Genomic DNA, 17,965 nt, shown 5'->3' with positions numbered 1-17,965 from the left:
ACCTCGGGTTGGACCGGTATCGGCTTCTTGTTTGTCTGCAATTTAGACGCATTTGATTAATTATAAAAGATGATTTCTGATATTCCGAATAGACGTCTTTACTGAAACTCATTTTCTGACTGAAATATAATTTTTAACCTGATCTAAGGCGACGCTGGGCAGTTTTTCGATCACCGGTTTCTTCTCCTCTTTCTTGACATGGTCAGTTTCAAGCCCCGTAGTCATAAAATCGGCTAGCTTGTTCAAGAAATCCATTGCTAGGATCAGATTGAAGCTAGATATCCTCATATCAACTGCGGAAAAGAGACGAACTTATAAGAATGACGTAACGTATGAGTGTATAACTAACAGTCACGAACTATGTGTTTGCTCACTTGGCCTTTCGAACTGAATAACCGTACTTCAGTATTCGTATAGTGAATCGTAAATCGTTGGTTTGCCTGATATTGTGGATGGCTCTGCTAAATACGAACTGGCCACCTTGGACTCAATAGACAAGCGTGCTAAGAGGCTTATAGGTGACTACGAATTAGTAGAGGCGAAGTTACAGAGCCTTGAACACCGCCGCAGAGTTGCCAGCTAGAATACCGATAAGTATTCTAAAGGATGTATCACGGAGTGTGCGATAGAATTGTATAATTTGATTCCGCATTCCCCTTTGCATCATCGGGGGACTAGACATGGGCTGGGGCTCCACCCCTTTGTTGTGGATATTCCCCGTAAACGCACGAAGCGTTTCGCTTCCATATTTGTATGGCGAGCGGCTAGGGAGTGGAATTTCCTGCCTGCAAACTTGTTCTCCGAAAGCTATAACTTGGACTTTTTCAAGGCGAGGCTGAATAGGCATTATTTGTGTGTGTTTGGTGTACATGCTACATCCTGGACCTCATCGTCACTTTCCATCAGGTAAGATGAAGGTCAAATGCGCACTTACTTTTTATAAAAAAAAATGGAAATACTTTTTGTTTCCAAAACAAAAAACTTACTAAAAGTGTCAGAGTTCTTCAACGTGTACGTAATATCAATCATGCTGCGTATTCTCTCTTGTGTATCTTTGGCAACGTCAACTTCTTTCGTAGATTCGAAGAGCGTCTGGTGTAGCGCGTCATTAGATATTTCAGAATCTGCTACCTGGTGCCGACGACGCTCCAAGTATCTAAAATAATTTCAAAATTCTTTAAGTAAATTTTTAAGCAACTCCAACTAACTACGCACTAGCGAAACCCTGTATCGCGGGTGCCATGGACACACACATAGACAAGAACAAATCACCCTCCAACTCACAAGAGAAATAAAGTAGGCCATACAAGCATTTCTCCGAGAATCGAACCCGGGATCATACAAACATTTCTCCGAGAATCGAACCCGGGATCTCTGAAAATACAGAGTCCACTGAACATCAACGTCGTAGCACTCAGTGAGACGACATTAAGCTGAGTGGATTACGTAATAGCACAGTGTACGCTCTATTATTCCAATGTTAGTAGTTAATTCATTTATTTAGTTAATAAGTCGAATTATTTATTAATAAAATTTGTACAATTGTATTTTATTATGTGTCAAATCATACAACGGGTGTGTACTGTGCTGTACATTATTAACGGAATAAACAATTTTCTTTCTTTCTTTCTCTGCGTGACACGCCAACATTGTAACCATTCGGTCACGGAGACAGTTGATATATATAAACAAATTCCAGAGATTAGAAAACGGTAGTTTCTTAATTGAGTGGTCAACGATTCGAATCTCTCTGGCGGCATGTACCAATGACTTTTAATTTCTAAGTATTATATATATTTGTGAATATTTAATAGTACACAACCCTTGGAAAACTTTCAACTTAGAGGAAATGATTAATCTTTCCTTTTATGAAAATAAATACGTAGTACCTAGTGATCTTTGTCCCCCTGCCAGGTCGCATGTCGTCAAGTGTACAGTCGACCAGAAGAACGGATGTATTTATCGAGTTATCGGAGAACAAGCGCCCCTTCAGCGACAGCAAAGCCAGGCAGAACCGCGCCAGTTCCACGTCTTTCGTGGAAGGAAGCTAAAAAGTATTATTTTTAATTTTAAATAGACAATTACATGTTGGAGCACTATTCTCCAACTATAGTCGTCACGAAATAAGAGGCCAAATTTGACAGCTAAAGAAGGCGATAATATATAACTTTGAATGCGATCAACGAAACAATAATCAAACAATTATTAGCATAACTGAGTTTCTAAAAATACGTAAATTTTATTGAAACATTATAATATGATAATAAATGGACCTGTATTGATATTGATAAGTTAGGCTTGACATCCAATACGTTTACATTTGTTAGTGACGCGCATGGTTCAACTAGATGGTTGGACCATTGCTTAGTAACGAAATCAGCTCTTAGCTCGGTGGATAATGTTTATGTTAAGTATGATTTACTATGTTCGGATCATCTACCCTTAATTGTAGAATTTAAGTTTAATTTAATTCAGCGTAAACAAAAAGAATATGATGGAGAAAAACATTTCGATAAAAATGTTATTTGGGGAAATCGAACCACCGATGAAATCCAATCTTACTGTGAAGAGTGTCACAAAAGGTTGCGAGAAATTGACTTTGCTACGGAGGAGCTTTTCGAGCTGTGTTGACAAACGTTGTAATGAACGAAAACATAGGGAAATTATTGATAAAATGTATTGTGACATTGTCACCGCTTTGAGTCAGGCGGCAGCGGTCGGACGGACGTCTGGTCGTGCTCGGCTGAAACAGAAACGTGTGGTGGGCTGGAATAGGCATGTGAGTGACGCTCACAGGGAGGCCAGGTTCAGATTTAAGATGTGGTTGTGGCACAATAAGCCTACTAAAGGTGCTGTCTATGAAGCGATACGCGAAAGTCGTAAAACATTTAAATCCAAATTAAAATGGTGCCAAAACCATAAAGACCAGATTAAATTGGACTTGCTGGCTCAACACCACTCTAAGCGCGACTTTCGGGCGTTTTGGAATAGCACAAATAAACAGAATACTAAGCCTGGCCTACCAGTGTCTGTCGGTGGTGTGAGCGGTGATAAGCAAATAGCGAACTTGTTTCGACAGGTTTTCACAGTGGAGCCACTTAACACTGCCGACAGGGAGCTGTACGATGCTGACACACAAAGTGAGGACCTGGTTATTAGAATCACTGCCAAGGATGTCGCTAAGGCTATCAAGTCAATTTCTAGAGGCAAATCACCAGGTCACGACGGTCTCAGTATCGAGCATCTTCAGCATGCCGGTCCACATCTACCGCGTGTGTTGGCAATGCTTTTCACCCTCTGCGTGGGGCATTCGTATTTGCCGGCCGGACTAATGAGAACGGTTGTAGTCCCTATAATTAAAAACAAAACAGGAGACTCATCTGATAAAACTAACTACAGACCGATCTCATTGGCAACTGTGGTCGCCAAGGTGTTCGACGGTATGCTGAATGAACACCTCAATAAGCTCATCACGCCGCATGACAATCAGTTTGGCTTTAGGCCTAAATTGTCAACGGATAGTGCGATAGTGTGTATGAAGCATGCCGTCGGGTACTACACGGCCAGAAGTACGCCAGTGTACGCTTGTTTCCTCGACCTATCAAAAGCCTTTGATCTGGTTTCCTACGACATTCTGTGGAAAAAACTAAGTCAAGCAAAATTGCCACCTGAATTGATCAGCGTTCTAAAGTTTTGGTATGGAAACCAGGTCAACAATGTGCGATGGGCAGGTGCTCTGTCAGACTCGTACAGGTTGAGGTGCGGGGTGAGGCAAGGGGGGTTGAGCTCACCAACGCTCTTCAACTTCTATATAAATGAGCTGATTGTCGCGCTGAGCAGCCGCCGTGTCGGATGTCATGTGGACGGTGTCTGCTTTAATAACATTAGCTACGCAGATGACATGGTGCTGCTGAGCGCGTCAATAAGTGGCCTACGAGAACTCGTAAATATATGCGAAATATATGCTCGTGATCACGGACTTAAATACAACGCTAAGAAAAGTGAAATCATGGTTTTCAAATCTGGGACCAAATGTCCGGCGGATGTGCCTCTTGTCACGCTGGCAGGCGTACCCCTGAAGCGGGTGAATAGTTTTAAATATTTAGGTCATGTGGTCACCGATGATTTAAAGGACGATGCGGATATTGAGCGCGAGAGGAGGGAGAGTGAGCATGATAGCTCGCAGGTTTGCACGGTGTTCATTTCAGGTAAAATTAACATTATTTCGTGCCTTTTGCACCTCATTTTATACGTGCAGCTTGTGGGTTAGACATACGCGACGGGCGCTAGACTCCCTTCGCGTTCAATACAACAACGCATTCAGGGCGCTGTTGCGGCTGCCCCGCTTCTGTAGTGCGTCGGGAATGTTCGCAGATGCTCGTGTGGATTGTTTCCATACCACTATGCGCAAGAGGGCAACCTCGATGGCACAGAGGATGCGGGCTAGTGGCAGCAGCCTTCTGAGTGTGGTCGCGGGTCGCACTGATGGTCCGTTCATGGGGCACTGGATGTCTTTACATGCACCAGTGTTTCATAAGTATTATTAGGTTAATTGACATAAATGAATGAATCGAAAGAAAAATTGATTTAATTACTTTTAATTTAATTTAATTTTAATTGACTTTTGCCGATTTGTAAATATTCTGACATGTTTTATTTTATTTTGATTTATTTTGTGATATTTTGATTTTGATTTATTTATTGTGTGAATTTCTTTAATTTTAATCTTTTTAGTCTTTTTTGTAATATTGGATGTGACTTATCTGAATAAATAAATGAATTATTATTAATTATTATTATTATTATTATATAATATGACAAAACATATTTGAAGTACTGTTTTCGCACGAATTCCAAAATAAAATGCTATTTTGAGTTACCCCGAAACGTCCTGAAAACACGTCCACAAGCTTTTTTTTTAATAACAGTGTTGTAAGCAATTAGTCGCCGAATTTCACCGAGTCACTTCGATTTCTCGGAAATATTTTATATTTAAAAAAAAGATCCAAAAAATTATGAGCTTTATTTGAGATTGTTTGTCGTTGACATTGACAACTTCTAACTTATTGCCAGCCGAGTAATTGAAAATTTATAAAATCCTTGGTTTCTTGGTAATTTAATCTTTTTATGTAGTTGTTTTATCGATGAACATACTTATTTACACAAAATTCTCGTAATAAATTTATGAATATTATAAAATCTAAATTAAAAGAATTGGATACAATTCATCGGAACGTGGGACAATTTTACGAAAATAAGAGGAATTGCTACAGAATTGCAAGGAATTCTGTAAATAAATTGCTTTAAACAGAATTGCACGATTTGGTCTTTTAGGCTATCAGAATAACAATGAACCGAAAAATAATCTAAACAATCACAAACTCTTAAAATTTTTAATCGATTTCTCGTGAAAATCGTATAATATGATTAGCGATAAGATTAGTCCACATCCCTATTCGCGTCACGATGACAAGTGTCAAATTTGGCCTCTTACTTGGTGACGACTATAAGTAGTATTCAAAACTTATGATAAGTATTATTATTCTTATTCCCTCAAGTTGACATATTTGTGAGTTTTCCATCAGGTACATATCGGAGAGTGTGCGCAGGAATATTTATACTTTTAACAGTCATACTACGCACATTTCGGATTAAGTTCAGGTCTCTCAATCGAGAGTGATGTCCTAAACCTTAAGGTTCACACACACGCTCCAGTATTACACTAAACGTCTAACGCCTATTGCATAAAATGTTTTCTAGATTTATCCAAGGCGTTCGACCTCGTGTCGTGCAATGTTCTCTGGACCAAGCTGTAAAAACAGAACGTATCGGCAGAGATGCGTCCCATGTTCCAGTATTTTTACCATCATCAGATAAATAGTAAGCGGTTAAGTTCTCAGACCCATACAGGTTGAAGTGCACCAGCGGGAATATCGTCGCCCTAGCTCTTCAACCTATGTGTGATCGATTTTTTTTTATAATACCAAGTGATAGGATGAACAAGTCGTGCCCCTTGTGGTAAGCGACACGTCTATCCAAAACAGTTGCAGTGCCACTCAGTGCTTTAAAACACAAAGATCTGAGGAGCACTGCCACTGCTCCCGTCACTCTGAGACCTAAATTGACAAGTCCTATGTACCTGTAATTTCACAAGCACCCTTACCCTTCAAAACCGTAACACACTAATTCACATATTATTGCTTAGCGGCAGAAATAGTAAGGTGGCAGCCCTTCCCTGGACGAACTCTTGATCGTGGGGCTCAGCAATAAACATGTCGGATGCCGAATTCATGACGTTATTGTCAATAATATTAGTTACGCAGATGACATGATCCTGGTGAGCCTAACGGTCAGAGCGCTTGAAGTCTCTTTCGTATGTGAAATTACACGGCTTAACGTACAATGTAAATGCCGTAAAATGTGATGTTGGTCTTTAATAATAATGATTATTTTCTCAACACCAGGAAACAAACACTTATTTTATAAAAGACTAACAATTTTAAATGTTATGTCCCTTGAGAGAGACTGGAGACCGTACTAGGCAACTAAATCTGTATTACAGCTCACTAGGCCTTTAAGGCCGCCGGCGCCGGGAACAAGCAGCTATGTTCCACTTATAAAATTAAACAACGAGCGGGTCTATCAATACAAGTACCTCGGCCATTTTTTCACCGACGACTTTAAAGACTTCATGAATATTGATGATATTAGATTTTATAATTTTTCGCCTCACGTCTGTGGCAAGGCCTATGAGCGTATTTACTACAAATTTTATAATTTTAGTACCTACTAGCAATTTTATTAATAATATTTTTAGTAACAAATAAGTGCTTTTCTGTAAATAAAAATTATTATTATTACAAAACTGAATACTTTTTTTAGACACACGTGTACCATTATCGGTCACTTCATCGCTTAACATAGAGTGAGATTGTGGTCAAGGGAACATTATTTTTTAATTTAAAAACGGGTAAATACACTAGAGGAAAATCCACACCATACAGTTTAAATGACACATGCGGTAAGAGCAATTACGTCCACGTAATAAATTATCAAATAAAAATAATACATACCTCCTCAACACTACTTAGGAGGTCAATAACAAAACTCTCCATAGTGAAACAGAATTTAATAGTGGTTTTCGCACGTTTTGTCTCAGTGTGAGTTGTCACTACTGCAGTGGTGGACGGAGTACGAGATTGAACCTTCACATTGGTCTTCATCACAGTTTGACTCTTCGAAGACAATTTGGTGACCGTCTTTTTTACCTCTTCCATTTTTTCCTGGCCTTCTTGGAGATTTTGGTTCAAAATTTTCATTATACTTTTGTAATCGCTATGGCCTACAGTTATCTGGAAACGAAGCAGAATGAAATCAATAAAAACACTGTAAGTATGTTAGGAAAGTATACAATCGAACGATTTAGTTGAACGACAAAAAATGTGTCAACAAGATTTTACCACTTGAACTGAATTTACACTTTACACTTTAATAATGATATGGGCTTATTGATGGCGAATAGTGGACACAATAATTATCATTTAACGAACGTTTCTTACTTACTTCCTGATAAAATCAGTGGTAATAGTGTTTCCTTACGGTTATATTCCAACATAATATATAAGGCCATAAGTCGACCTAGTAGAGGGCGATCTCGAAACACGCACTCCCAAGCGGCTATTTAAGATCTTGAGAAAAAACCAACTTATCAGAGTTTACACAAAAGCTGATTAACTTACAGCAATAGTCTTCATTCGGCCCGATATGTCCAAATCGGGCAACTGTTCGTACCACATGGAGAGGTTTCGTTTAGCGAACAGTTTGAAGCTCGTCGGGCGTAACAACTTTCGTTCGTTGGTGAATTCGTAGTCCACTTTATCCTTTACCAGGTTCACGCAGGATATTTTCATGTCTTCCAAATCTAGCGTCAACTCATCCACTGTCACTTTATTTGTTTGGTTAGCATCATTTTGCTGCAAAGACATACAACATTATTATTATTCAAAATTTGAGATTTCCACAGTCATGGCAATGTTTACGGGATGGTTTTTAAAGTCTTGCCTAATAATTTTACAATTAGGACACATACACACATCAGAAGAGTATGAGGTCACTAAAGTGCGAAATATTTAACTAAACCAGCGATTGTACATCACGCACCGGCAGTTTAGATCGGGGCAGCACTGTCGGGGAGACTAAAGCTTGTACCGCACTTATCAGCACGCTTCAGAACCAAGCGTGCTGACGACGTTTGATTTGAAATACACTTTAATATAATCACCGTGATGATGCGCCTAACAAGTGGGGTTCAACTCTTACCTATATCATTAGGACCAGCATGGCGTGATGAAATCATATAAGCTGTGACATTGACAGTTCTCGAGTAAATAACGAAGCACAAATGCACATCAATGACTTTAATCGCATATTGAGCGTTGTCCAAATTTATAGCCTAATTAATGCAGTGCAGGGTCTCGGTCACTCGAGATAGTATCATATTAAAAGATGGCTTGAGATGTATTCTGAATATCAGCTGTTTATTAATACGGGCCTAAAACCATAAACTTAACAAACAATACTCACAGCACCGACATGCATATCAACGAACTTGTTATTCAAGGTCATCCGCCCCAAATCGATGAGCAAAGCGTTCATGCTGGAACTGTTCTCTGGAATGATGATAATGGGTGCTGCGAACCGAACGCGCATAGCCACTTTGGTGGAGTTTTGGTACGCGTTCTGGACGTTGGCGCGAGCGGCGTCCGCGGCTTGGGACGACGCTTCGATGATCGCTTGCTGTGCTTCTTGGAAGTTATTAAGGAATTCCTGTCAAAGTATACTTTTATTATTAAGAAGTACCTATATTTACATTTCAACTGTACTCTGTAGACGACATTTATACATATGTTAGTATGGACACATCTTCGACGTTCAGAGCGTATATATAATACAACAATAGATTGTAATTGACATAAACCTGGACGTTAATAATATAGCTTTATTATGGTTATCTATTTTTAAATTTTCGGCTTTGATGACCTAAATAATAACATTTTGAATACGTAATTTATTTTTATTCATTTATTTATTATTTGGAAGATTTAAATTAATTTAAATTTTTATCAACGGATTAGAAGTAACAATTGACAGTGCTAATTACAAATCTCCACAAGTAGCCAATGAAACTTTTTATTTGGATGTAAATTACGTATATTTGTTTTATCAAACAAACTAACGTCGGGTCTTCCCATTACGGCTGACAATGAGACCTGTAAAGGGCCCGGTACGTTGGTCCGTTTGAAAAAATAAATATACGCCATTTAGATAGGAAAAAATAATTTCATTTCCTATGTGTAACAATCGCGAAAACCTAAAAACTCGATAAACAAATTTTTAAATTCGAGAGGCAGTGGTATTGGTAGTCGGCCGGGCTCAGGGATTCAGGTTCAAGACGCCTCAAGTTGTTACCGAGTCTGGCTGAAAAATACCCGTCTGCACATAAGATTATTGAGATTATTTCAGGGCAGGTCACACCTCACAGAAATCCGTATGCAGCGCAAGTAATCACCGACATTACAGGTGATCACGTGCGCTACATAGGGAATACTTCCCACGTTTGTCGATTTCGGCTGTTACGAGGTCTCTCGTCATGTTGGATGGCATCGTTAACGGACTAATTTTATTTTCTTCAAATTTGAATCATTTTATTGAAATCAAAATTGTATTAATTATCACTTCACGTACCAACATGGAACTGATGAACCAATTGAGGAAGACGATTCGCATGCAGCTGATCTGCGCGTCGATGGACATGTTCACGTCGCTGTCACGCGGCTGTGCGTGATCCAGGTTGTACATTATCAACTGAACGGCTATTATGTCACCGCCCAGTACTTTCACAATCTATGGATGGATATATTTTGTTAACGGAAAAATCCTCAGTTCAGTGTGTTACATTCACGTATCCCACAGATTCTATTATTCACATCGTCATCGTTTACTTGTCCTATATCATAATATCAGAATAATGCCTTTAAGAAGCGTGTTGTTTATTAGGGCAATTACAAACTGGACCCTAGAGTGTCTGATAAACAAGTTTAAAGTAATTAACATTCTTACACCGGCGTCCCATATGCCTGTAATTTCAGCGACACCCTTACCCTTCAAACCGGATTGAAATCTATTCCATAAGTAGGCAATACTTCCCTGGACTAACTCTTTCACAAGGAGTTCTCTACTGCAAATTTTGTGAAAGGTAAATAGTGATAACTATAACATTATTACGATAAACAGAAATAATCTAGCTGTTCGTGACAGCATTCATCACAAAATCACAAATTCCTTTAAAGGACAATGTATAATTGCATATGCTTTCATAATAAGATTCCTGTATATAAGATCTATTTCAAAACTAACGAGAAACAAAGACTTTATACAAAAGTTCAATTATAGAAGTTCTGCGTATTTAGACAGCAAAAAATCTATGCAAGTCATCGGTTTAGTTTTTCCAGATTGTATCTACCTACGATATTAAAAAAGAATATTATGATTTTTTTTTTTATAATATTGACGGAAGAACAAGTCGTGCGCCTGATGGCAAACTACACGCCTGTCCATAACAGTTGCAGTGCCACTCAGAGATTCAAATCACAAAGATCTAAGTATATATCTGAATATATAAGACATAAGTTGACAAGTCCCATGTGCCTACAATTTCACCAGCACCCTTACTGTTCAAAACCGGAACACAGCAATGCTTTACTGCTTCGCGACAGAAATAAGTAAGGTGGCAGTATTTCCCTGGACGAACTCTTTCACAAGAAGCTATACTGCTTACAAAAAACATTATAAATGTGTTTTTCAAACAAATATTTGCGATTCAGATCACGAACAAATAGATTCATTTTTAATTTTTCTCGAAAATCTAAGAACAGTCAATAAATATCTATGTAAATGTAAGTTATATATAAAGGACATATACGGGTTTATACCCGAGACTGTCTTATGTGTCCCACATGCAAGTGAGCGAGATGAAATATAATAAAACAGATTGAAAGATGTCTCCGGTGTATTTGATTTTCCTTGTATTTTCAAAGAGGCTGCTGAGTTCCTTACTCATTCTTATCAGTGGAATCTGTCTCAGGAATGAATAGTAGTGTGTTAAATCTAAAAAACTAAAATTTACAGTAGCGTGTACAAGTTACCTCCATGTGACGACTGCTGGCATTTAAATCGTTGATATTAATTGAAACCATCGAGCAATCTACTTGAGTGTACGACGATTTTACAATGAGTCCTGCGCTTGCACCTTCTAGCTTGATCACAGATAGGGGACGCACGTCTGTCGCGAATTCGAATTCTATAGCTTCTACCATAGCCTTCATTTTAAGTTGTATGCTTTCTACTTGCTGCTTCTTTTGTACTCGCGTGACGTTTACTATAAAAAAATTGTTAGTCTACAATTATTATGTAGTAACAATAAAAAAATTTACGACATTTCACAACCGATTTGCACAGTAAACTTGAGCTAAGATTAGGTTGACCATGTCGCTGTTTCGGAAGGTATCTGTCTTGTATTTACTGCAAGGGAGACGATATCCGATTGCTACCACTGTAGTGGTTACCCCGAGGAGACTACCGAGCACACGCTGGAGGTCTCTGCCCGACCTGGATGGAGGAGCACCAATCATTTTATACGCTTCTGGGAAGGGATCTCTCTCTCCCGACCCTAGCTCGCGCCATGACCGATAGCGAAAGGTCCTAGTCACCTTCTGCGGAACCGTCCTATCGCAGAAGAAGGCGGAAGAGGCACAGAGAAACTGCGGCCACTGTTGACATCTGACGCAGGAGGACAGGGAGAAGGCTGCGTGATCTTGGTCGACACCTTCTCCCCGTAGGGAGTCATGGCGAAGAACGTGACACGACGAAGAACGTGAGGATACACGTTAGTCGTTTGCATGAGGCTTGAGAGTGTGTCACGCCTCTCATTAGGCTATGAAAGTAGTAGTTGCTCCTCTCCTCGTTCCTTAGCGAGGTCAGCCCGGAAACGGGTAGCCACCACCCAGTCTTGGAAGAATGCTTTGGCGACCTCAAGATTTCCCCGCATAAATAAAAAGGTTGAACGTGTCGTGATCAAGTAATGTGACTCGCATTTTATTCTAGAAAGAAGCCATTATCACAAAATAATAAACTGCCTCCGTGGCCGAACGGTTACCATGCCGGACTGCCACGCAGAGGTCCCAGGTTCGATTCCCGGGCCGAGAGAAATAGTTGTATGGCCTACAATTATTTCTCTCGTGAGTTTGGGTGTAATTTGTGGTTGTCTATGTGTGTGTCCATGGCACCCGCGACACAGGGTTTCCCTAGTGCGGGGCAATGTTGAGTGTGTGCGTTATTTATATTTATTATAATAAAAAAGGAAATTTTGCAGAACCTCACATAGAACCAACAATGTTCAAAAAATTGAGATTATTAAAGGGTACACAGCCCACAAAGAATGAAAAAGTTCTGACTAACCTTTAACCTTGCCGGTAGTAAATTCTTCATCTTCCATTATAGTTTCCAACGGGCCAGCGCTGGCAACTCTGTCAACTGAGTTCTGTATCGCTTGAATACGAGTCTAAAACAAAATTAATTTGACCATAAGGCGAATGTCGACTAACTAGGAGGGGCACTGCCACTGCGCCCGATACCCTGACCTAACACCCTTCAAAACCGGAACATAGTAATGCTCAGACTACTGCTTGGCGGCAATAATAGGTAAGGTGGCAGTACTTCCCTGGACGAACTCTTTGACAAGGAGACCTACTGCTACTAAATGAGTCTGAATTTCAGAACTTCAAACTTTACGGTTAGGTCCATGGTTAAAAATTGTTATACCCATGGTACCGAAACAAATACTAATAAATAGGGAAAATTCGCCTCGCAAGTCGCCGTGCTGCGGAATCATTTGTGGAGTCGTAACACGGACACTTGGCGCCAAGAGAATTGATTCACAACAACTAAATTAATTCTCTTTGCGTGTAGTGCCAATACAATTTCATACTTACCTAACTTTAAGAAATAACCAGACATAAAAAACAAACCTGGTACTCATTGACGACGACCAATATTTCTTTTAAACTTTCGAGATGGAGCATCAACCGTAGAGTGGTGAAGTTCAATTCGATCAATTTTTCCACTGAGCTGTGGTAGCTTCGGAACTCGGGACACGACTTGTCTACCTGAAGAGAATTAAAAGGTGATAAATTACTTATTCACCTCGATTTGTGGTGCTAGTAATGATGTTAGATTTGTCTTGTAAGAAGAAGTACATTTCTCACAGATGGCGCAACCGCAAAAAAGTCGTTAAAAACCAAAACAAATATCTGCAACAATCACATAGAAAAATTCGTAAGGTTGGATGGAGGAATGTTAAACTGATTCGTTTCATGGTTAAGTTGGTACAGCGTTTAGCACGGTTTGCTAGGTGACGCTGATTCGAAGCCGGATCGAAGGATTTTTTTCTGAATGTTCGAACTTTTTATTAATAATTGTAAAACACTAATTGAATACCATGATGGTGAAACATCCCGACATACAATAAAATAAATTAGTGATAATTTCATTCATTTTTCATTCATCATTAATTTAAATTAATACATCTACCGGCTAAAGCACATAAGTAAATTTCATTTGCTACTTTATTCTAGAGGCGTCTTTTTCGAATTTATCATTCTCTTCACATCTTCCGATATTTTAAATAACACAAAAAATATATAATTACATATTAACAAATGAAGTACTTTTTTTACTTATATACTTTGTCCGCCGACCCTAGATTTGGTCTACAAGATTTCGCAATATAATTTAAAAATTTAAGAATTATGTGTTGCAATCTCCATAAGACATTTTTTCTATCGTTGTCGTTTAGTACCACAATGGAAAACCTCGGTTGGTATGAGTTTCCGTGGTTACAAAGGGACTTAAAAAGAAATACGAAAACTTTATTTGGAATCAAAAAGTTCAAAAATCGCTTTTGCTCATTGCACATTTGTTCGTAAGTAAGATTTCTACAACATACGCACAAAATCAGGTTGAGCTCACTGCCAGGCGACATGCTAATACTGCCTGTTCGTCGCTTTTATAACCTAATAACATGAAGATTTAGAGGTTCTTTGTCCGACTGCTGAGCCTCCTTTAAGGAGAGGCAGACTATAGTCTGACATCCTGGCCTAATGCGGGTTAGCTTTAGCGACTTCACAAATTGTCCAAGAGTTGTGAACCTTCTTCGTCATGCAGAATTCTTCACCGTTAGCGAAAGTCATTGCTACTAAACAATCACAAATGTATATATATAACTTAGCAATTAAAGTTATAAGTACATACAGCAATAGGAGTTCAAACTGTCAACTTCTCATTTGTTAAGCAATCGTTCTTCCACGCTCTAAAGAAAACTGGAAAATTCAACCAGGTTGCTTAGTACGGGTGTTTACAGACGTCTCTTAATGTTAGTAAAACTGAAGATATCGTCAGTATGTCTACATTTAGTATATTTTACGAGAAATTAATACTTACATTGCAATACCGTATAGTGAACAAATACTCGTGAAGGTCGGTAGGCAATGATTGACGGCGAGCAATAGTTTTCACGTCAGGTGTCTCAATCAGTTGTATCACCCGGAATCCTTGTCGGTGATGATTCATGTTCACTGCTCCAAGACGCACAGTGCAATCTAACGTGAACGTCTTTTGGGTGACTCTTAGTTCGAGCAAATTTAAAGAGAACACGAGGAATTTTTCATATTTCTGGTCTGTTTCGATGAAATCTTTATGGTTGACACTTAGTACCAGTTCTGTAAAGAATGTAGGTTTATATAATAGACTAAGTAAGGATTGTTTATGTAGTTTTGTAACATCGGCATTAACCATTTTTATTTATTTATTTCCAAAACTTAATCTATTATTACAGATTATCCACCCAATGCAATTAACCAGCAAAATTACTAAATATTACATAACATATTAAGCGCTATCTTTGTGAATTCACTCAGAGAACAGTGGAACAGATCGATCCTATTCGATATTTCGTTTAGGGTGCGCAATGTGCGCGTCAGCGGACGTTCCACCTAGAGATTGGGTCCTTCCACGCGGCAGCGCCATTAACTGTGGTCGACGATGCAACGTCGCCCCACGTACCTCTCAGGAACACACAACCCTACTACCCCTAGTAGCATCGGATTGCATAGCATCTCTGATTACTTTCAATAAGTTCCTGTGCACGTGTAGCTCGTTGTATCCCACCATACCCAATATGCACAAATTAGGATACATCAGGGGGTAGAAGCAAACCTCCAATACAAATATTTTAGGAATTTGTTGTGAATGCACTCCAGCATATGACTATACCGCGTTTGATGTGGAGCCCAGACTATCGCATTACAACCGAGGAGGCTACTTACAAGGACATTATACAATGCAATAGTAGCACTAATATTATACTCATATATATTTTGGTCTGTTACGATGTCCAAGAGATGGAGGACAAGCCCGGCAGTGCAAGCGTTATGAACTCTAACTAAAGTAAGATATCAAGTCTTCCAAGAGATTTTGTTTTTAACACGATATCGTCTTAGTGTTTGTACCTGTTTTAAATATCCAACTTTATAAAGCTGTCAATTGAGAAAAAGAAGTTTTGAAAAATAGAACTGACAATTATGTTGCCGAAAAATGATTCGAATGTTTAAAAAAATAAGTAAAACTTAAATTCAATAACGCGCAAAACATACATCAGCGATATGAAAAGTGCCGTGTACTATTGAACTACAACACCAATTTTTGCAGAGTATGGGGGCCCATAATAAGGATTAGAGAATCCTATCAATTCAAATCCAGAGGATCGATATGATGAGGACGAGGACAATGATAGCAAATAGAATAAATACGAGAAGAATTAATACGCAATTAAATGCTGTCTTGACGGAAAAGATTGTTAGACAATTAGTTTATGGAAATGGAGTGCACGTACGTGGTACCCTGGGCAACAATCGCCAAGTACCTTACGCCGATTGGGAAATCCTTTCACCGCGATGGCAAATATATTCCGGTGCACAGTTCGGCATGGCGGCTACTAGTGTCGTGGTCAGCGTGGCTAAGTTCTGGGCCGCGATAACATGTGCCATCGATACGATAAAAAGATTATGAAATTAAAGCTGCGTTCTAAGGACCTTTTCATCCCTCTTGCTCGTAAACAGTGTCATAAGATGCAGGCAAAATCGATCGTGATGTTTTTAATTATGCACACGGGCTTTTTCATTTCATTATCGCTCTGTGGATTTTTTAGGTCAAATTTAAGCAAAAAGTTTTTATGCTCGACAAATGTAAACGTAAATTTCGCATAAACTTTAAGTATAAAAACAAAACTAAGCATTTGCAATTTAACTATACTTTACTAAATTTATTTTGTGAATTCGAATTCTGCAGTATTTTTAGAATTTGGAAATTATTTATTTTATATCTAATACATTATGGCTGCATGCCTCTGCGCCTTTTATAATATTTTCGTTCGAGTTGTATTATCTATGGAAGAATAATAGTTGGCAATCTGTTTAAAAAAACCTGCCATTTGCAAAGTCTGTGTTAAATGTTGTGTTGTGTAGCGATATTTAATCATACAAGAAATAAATTATAGTTGTATCCATTTCCTAGCAAATGTGATGAAAAAGGTATGTAGCATAGGCAGTAAAAATTACAAACCTCGAGTCATTAAAGCACTCAGCCTTCGGCTTCGGGCTTTTAACGAACTCTCGTTAGTAATTTCTTATTTACCGCCCTTAATACACAATGCACGTACTATTTACTCGTAGATGAAGTTAGGATGTTCCTAGCGTCGTTTAAAGAGTGCTTCGCGCTATTATGCAATAACCAATCAAAACATACCTTTTATAATGAAGTAAGCTTCAAGGTCGGTAAATTGAACGCCTTGTTCGTCAGTTCGCTTTATCGGCGGCTGCTCTCGACGATGTTTCTCCGACGGTTCTAAGTACTTCAGCAAGGACAGACTTGAAGATTTTGAATCACTCGACTAAAAAGAGAAAGCATTTTGTATGTTATGTGTTTGCCATAAAAATATTCAGACATGACAAAATTTGACAGAACAAAATATACCGGTAACCAACGACGAACCCGTATGTCCGTGTCTTGTATTGTGATGCTCATTAATAGACACTACATCAAAATTACGTGATATAAAAAAAATATATGTGTATGACATATGTACATAAAGATATATAGTATACTAGGCGAAATGTCGATTCCCTACCAAAGGCTAGCTTATTTTCTTTTTTCACAATAGAATTGTATGAGCAGAATGCCCATTGCCATGTGCAAATTACTTACAATGGAATATTTTTTTCCATGAACTTAACATTTCACCTTTGATCTCAATTATCTCAAATGACAGGTTGAAATTTAAAACTTTTGTACAGCAATTAGTCATTTTAGGGTTAGATGAGCGTCATTTGTTGAGCTTTGTGAGTAAACTGTGATTAAAAAGGTAACTATAAATGTTGGAGGTTTCCGTTTGCCTCGTCGAACGCCTCAGCGCACGAATCCGCAGGACGCAGCCTTCAATAAAATTCGATAAAACTCTTTTCATCCTTTACATCATCTATCCTTCTCGCACTATTGCTGCTCCCTTCTTTATCGCCGTCCGATACCTAACCGATAAGTTGGCAATGTCAAAAGTGTAGTTTCTTACCTAAGACACAATATAGCTCAAAATTACAATAATGTGTCGTTAATTCTCCGTCGATCTAATTTGGCAATATATACGCGTAGAAAAACATTTGACTACAATCAGTGCTGTATACAAGTTCGACATACCATTTGCAACAGTAAATACATTCTGCTGTCTACTGTTTTACATGGTATCATTACATAAATAATAGGGGTTAAAGTATGAAATTGCCGATTTGTACTGAAAATC

At 38.7% G+C, this 17,965-nt stretch overlaps 1 protein-coding gene across 1 annotated transcript in view; it reads right to left on the bottom strand.

Moving 5' to 3' along the window:
- Nucleotides 1-17,965, bottom strand: part of LOC113231848 (vacuolar protein sorting-associated protein 13) — a 117,422-nt gene that overhangs the window by 46,016 nt on the left and 53,441 nt on the right. The window contains exons 16-28 of the mRNA XM_026466384.1: nt 16,918-17,062; nt 14,557-14,834; nt 13,086-13,223; nt 12,517-12,619; nt 11,205-11,437; nt 9,745-9,903; nt 8,584-8,826; nt 7,740-7,973; nt 7,074-7,352; nt 1,890-2,047; nt 987-1,156; nt 139-293; nt 3-35 (exon numbers count right to left, since the gene is read on the bottom strand). Of these exons, the coding sequence (XP_026322169.1) occupies nt 3-35; nt 139-293; nt 987-1,156; nt 1,890-2,047; nt 7,074-7,352; nt 7,740-7,973; nt 8,584-8,826; nt 9,745-9,903; nt 11,205-11,437; nt 12,517-12,619; nt 13,086-13,223; nt 14,557-14,834; nt 16,918-17,062 (2,328 nt within the window). The remainder of the gene's footprint in view (nt 1-2; nt 36-138; nt 294-986; nt 1,157-1,889; nt 2,048-7,073; nt 7,353-7,739; nt 7,974-8,583; nt 8,827-9,744; nt 9,904-11,204; nt 11,438-12,516; nt 12,620-13,085; nt 13,224-14,556; nt 14,835-16,917; nt 17,063-17,965) is intronic.

The sequence above is a fragment of the Hyposmocoma kahamanoa genome, unplaced genomic scaffold (assembly GCF_003589595.1).
Source record: "Hyposmocoma kahamanoa isolate Upper Pololo Valley unplaced genomic scaffold, ASM358959v1 66, whole genome shotgun sequence".
Taxonomy (NCBI): domain Eukaryota; kingdom Metazoa; phylum Arthropoda; class Insecta; order Lepidoptera; family Cosmopterigidae; genus Hyposmocoma; species Hyposmocoma kahamanoa.
Note: the sequence above shows the minus strand (reverse complement) of the source record. Positions and strands in the feature narration are given on the sequence as shown.